The sequence below is a fragment of the Coregonus lavaretus genome, assembly GCF_964263955.1.
Source record: "Coregonus lavaretus genome assembly, contig: HAP1_SCAFFOLD_4911, whole genome shotgun sequence".
Classification (NCBI taxonomy): Eukaryota; Metazoa; Chordata; class Actinopteri; order Salmoniformes; family Salmonidae; genus Coregonus; species Coregonus lavaretus.
The window spans coordinates 29,971-34,580 of record NW_028166835.1 but is presented as its reverse complement, the minus strand read 5'-3'; the positions used below and the strand labels follow the sequence as shown (position 1 = coordinate 34,580).

General features: G+C 42.9%; 1 protein-coding gene across 1 annotated transcript; it reads right to left on the bottom strand.

The window, feature by feature from the left end:
* Positions 1–679: 679 nt before the first annotated feature.
* LOC311114228 (Iroquois homeobox protein 5a) lies at positions 680–4,190 on the bottom strand. Its single transcript, XM_084189492.1, has 3 exons — positions 3,666–4,190; positions 2,198–2,603; positions 680–1,682 (listed from the first exon to the last, which is right to left on the bottom strand). Exons 1-3 carry the CDS (start codon positions 3,906–3,908, stop codon positions 976–978), a joined length of 1,356 nt encoding a protein of 451 aa, XP_084045618.1. The 5' UTR covers positions 3,909–4,190; the 3' UTR covers positions 680–975.
* Between the last annotated feature and the right edge of the window lie 420 nt (positions 4,191–4,610).

Here is a 4,610-nt window from a genome sequence, read left to right as displayed (position 1 = left end):
TAACCATGAGTGTTTCACATCTTACGCGTCATTAAGGAGGCTCCAACATTAATTATATAACTGGCCAGTATGCTCTGAAGCCATAAATGCACGGTTGCGTCCTTTTAACAGTTTTGCCACGCCTTGGAAATAGTAATGAGCTCTAAATTTGGCATAAAATCGAACTCATTACTGGAGTTCGCCACCTGATTGCTTTGCTTATAACACGTTGCGGTTGGAAAGTAATTGGGTTAAACGACTGGGCCTCCAGTTACGCCATTGTTATCATATTCACCTTCATAAGTATCCTCCTACTGCACACGTAGAAAGGAATAGGAAACATAGAGCCAGAAATATACATATATTCAGTAAACTCGTGCCAACATCTTTGGCCAAACCCCACAAAAATGTAAATATTTGGGTAGACCTAAAAGGCTGTAGGCCTATATGTTTTTCACACGAGAATTTGAGAAACGTTGACATGTTCTCATGTTGTATAAAGTTGGAGTTCTCTTTCTGAATAGAAAATTGAATTGATACACCTGTCATGGGGTAAAAGACCACAATCCCATCGATAAATATATCTTTCATATTCCATAATGTGTTTCTCTTTCAAGACCTTCTGACACATTTGATAATAACAATTGCCTCCCCCCTCCCGCTCCTCCCAGAATAATCGCTGCACACGTGTATTTTTTTTCTCATAATTTACTTCAAAGATAGTGTATTGTCCATTTTAAATACAAAAATGCTACATTAAATATACATATTAGTCTTTAATACAAATAGACTAAGGCGGCTGCAGCGATTAAGACCATTCTTGTTACATCTTTAGGATTAACCATTCAGAAACTAACATTTTAGGATAAGCATTTACTCAAAAAATAACTGTTCGCAGAATTTTGCTTTATCATTATTATTTGTCTTATTTTTTTTTGTAATGCAACCACAAATAATAAATAAAAGTCCGATGGATTTTTGAAAGGGATCAAGGTATTAAATGTTTGACATACCTTTCTTTAGTTCATAAGGGGAGTCTTTACAAATATCTACCTGCGTTTGGCCTCTGCCTTTCTGGCTTTCTCTTACCAAAGCTTCTGCTCTATTTAACACAGTCTGGTTTAATCCATTGAAATGTGCGGTGGAGCCCGTGCCCGAGCCGTGATTGCTGTGACTGTGAAGATGTCCAAAGCTGCCATAGTTCGTGTAGCCCGGGTAAAAAGGGGACGTGTAGTAGATAGGCCTGGATAGGACTGTGCTGTTTGGGAGAGGACACTGGGGGGAGGACCGTGATGGTGACGCTGCATTGGTGCTGATCACTGTGCTGTGACCCATCCCATGGCCCTGCGGCCCGTCACTGCTGCTCTTACACCTGTCTGAGGACGTTGCGATCTCAGCCAGGGACCAGAGTTTGGGTTTAGGGGCCGATGGGGACGAGTGAATAACAGATGTAACGTTGCTGTTTACTGTGCCCGGCGCATGGCCCATTTCTGACGGCTTGTCTTGCGCAACGAGCTCGGTTCCTCCACGAGACACGGCGGATGGAGACGAGGTGGTGGGTTTAGCAGACTCGGGCAGTAACTCTGTCCGCTCCCCTTGGTCTTTTAATTCCGAGTCGCTCAGAAGGGGATCCATTTCTTTGCCATGATTCTCCTCTTTAAATCTGTCGCAAGCTATGTCCCCCGGGTTCAGCAATTTATGATCTGCAGTGAGAGAGAAACAAGAGTTAAGTTACTGTGATTTTTTAAAATAACATTGTGACATAAGATACAGATAGGCTACCAATATGTTATAGTCCCCTAATTCATACACTCATGCGTTCATATTTGTGCATATGCTAATTACCATAATAATAGGCCTAGTTATGATAATAAGTAGGCTAATAAATAATAGGCCTGCAAACAACTAGGCCTACAACTAGTGAAAACCGTGATATTAATGATTGTGTTTTAATCGTAAAAATGATCATTAGGCGGTACACAGCCCAGTCCACCAGCTGCAGCCCGCCTTATTATGCAGTTAAAGATAAATCGAATGCTAAACACTTTACGTCACCAGCAATTTTCAGCCCATGTTAAGTCAAATGAGGGGAGTTCAAGGTGATTATTATTTAAAGCAATTGTCCCATTATAAATAATATACCACCATTAACCAGCAATCAATTTTGCGCCCTGAGTGGAAACGACTGCGATAAAAAATTGATGATTTTTCTTCAGACCTGACTCTGTGTCTGTCGAGTCTCCCTTTTCTGTCGGCTTGCTAGGCTCGTCGTCGTCATTCTTTTCCAGATCGATGTTCTCGTCTTCCTCCTCGTCCTCGCTCCGGTTTCGTGGAGTCCAGGTCATCTTGTTCTCCTTCTTTAGCCTCCTCCTGGCATTGGCGAACCAGGTGGACACTTGGGTGAGGGTCATTTTGGTGATGATGGCCAGCATGATTTTCTCGCCCTTGGTGGGGTAGGGGTTCTTACGGTGCTCGTTCAACCAGGCTTTGAGAGTGGCGGTGGCATCCCGGGTCGCGTTTTTTCGGTATGCCGGGTCACCGTAGGGGTATGAACCCAGGGGAGCAGCGTAGGGGTGATATCCTATAGACCCAGCCATGCCCGTCGTGTGGTCATAGGGAGAACTCTGAAAACAAAGCCGTCGAAAATAGTCAAAAAAATGCTTTTCAGATAATTGTCAATGACTCATGATAATTAAAACAGTACAAAAGAAGTGTCAAACAATAACAAGGCACCATAATAAACACACACACAAACACACACACACACACACACACACACACACACACATTCACACACACACCTCTGACATTTAGGTTGTTTACAATAAATCACGCATCAGATGCGTCAGCAATGCACTTTTTATATTTTACACAGATGGACATCGACAATGTTATTTTTATCAACTTTGTTTTCCTTTGTGCGTTTTTGTATTCAAGATGCGCCTGTCTTGCTGCCTCTGTAGCCACCGCAAAGTAATCTATGCGTAGTGAAAACAACCTAATTTACAAATTAGATAAAGCATCATGCATAACAGGCCTATTATGTCTTCTCTTCTCATATTTTTACCAAGACAGGATTTTATTACAATTATTTCCCACCATTCTTCAGCTGGCCTACATACCTGGTTTAATTTGCGTTTAACTGCGTGCTCAACTCACTTTCAGATTTAGAACATGTTAAAAAATCAGGAGTTGTGTTCCCAAATGAACGAACATTTGGTCAATGCCCACAAAAACAACCGAGTAGCCCTAAATAAACGAGTTTGTAATTTCGCATAGACTAATAAAGACCTTCTCTAACAAATAACTATAGAATATAATGTGTTCCACCGAGGTTGGGAGCTTGCTGTTTGTTCTTGTATGCAAACTGCTTCAACACAACGACCTATTTCATTGCTCATTATTTACAGAAAAATTGCAGAAAAAAAGAACCCTAACATGCTAATTAGCCTAATTAGTTATTTTGCATGTTTCTCACTGCATCAAAATGGCTGGGCCTATTTACAACTAACTTACCCAAATGTAAAAGAGTCATCAGCAAAATACAGACGCACGCTAAACCAGAAATACATTTGCCTCATTTGCACCATGCTAAAATTCTACACATAGGCCTACCAACAATACAACAAAATATTTTCCACATTTTTTTACACTCGGAAATGTCGATTATATGCTCTCTCACTCACCACGTATGAAGCAAAAGTGGCGGCCGCCCCCGCCTCCGCACTGTACGGGAGATGGGAGTTGTACCCGGGCGAAGCGCTGGTGAACGCGGTAGATCCGGCATAAGGAGCAAAAGCCGAGCCAGATGAGGATCTACCAAGTTCTTCGGTCCTGGGTCCCGATATAACGCTGGTGCTGTACGCCGGGCATGAATACAGCGCCAAAGAAGCGGACGGCTGGTACAAGTAGCCCTGAGGATACGCCATGGTGAAAGCCCCGAAAGTAAGCCACTTACTTGCGCACTTTTCCTCTTTATTTTCTCATGCACTGTCCGATCTCAGTCATAGGAGTCTCGTATCAACAGACCGCTGTCTGTTCCCCTCTAAATGACTGTGTTAAAAAGTAAAAATATAAACAAATACATAGACTTAGATATAGATTATTAGTCGCTGATAGTCAGCTACAACTGACCGTTGTGTTTGCTTGCTGCGCTCTATTTTTCCTCTCTCTCTCTCACTTGCTCCCTCTGTCTCATGCCGTGCAGAAGAAGTTTTTTGCCTTCGGATGGGGGCTTTGCTTGGGAAAATGTCCTGCCAAGATGCTAAGTTGGAAATTGAGGATTCTGACGCCTACTACGTTCTTCACGCTCCTCCTCTCGGGGTGTAGTCATCGAAGGAAAAGGCAAGCTTATGCTGGGTTAATACCACAGCCCTGCCTATCTCTCTCTCTCTCTCTCACTCACTCTCTCCCTCTCCATGTTTTCTTTTTTCTCCCGCTTTTCCCCCTCCCTCTCTCCCTCTCTTCTCTCACTAACAATCCCTCTCCCGCTATTTCTCTATTTTTTTTCCTCTACAAGGCTCGGTGCTGTAGGACTCAAGTGCGCCAGCCCCTGGATGGCGATATCATGCGAGCCAGTAGATCAACTCCAACTTTCTTCTTATTCTAAATACACGAAGCCGTCACTTTCA

Bases quoted from the DNA above. Each gene is read 5' to 3' on its own strand.
- LOC311114228 (XM_084189492.1), bottom strand. From the start codon at position 3,908: ATGGCGTATCCTCAGGGCTACTTGTACCAGCCGTCCGCTTCTTTGGCG. The intron at 2,604-3,665 runs GTGAGTGAGAGA...CTTTGTTTTCAG, and splicing joins CCACTTTTGCTTCATACGTG to AGTTCTCCCTATGACCACAC. The intron at 1,683-2,197 runs GTCTGAAGAAAA...CTCTCACTGCAG, and splicing joins CTCGACAGACACAGAGTCAG to ATCATAAATTGCTGAACCCG.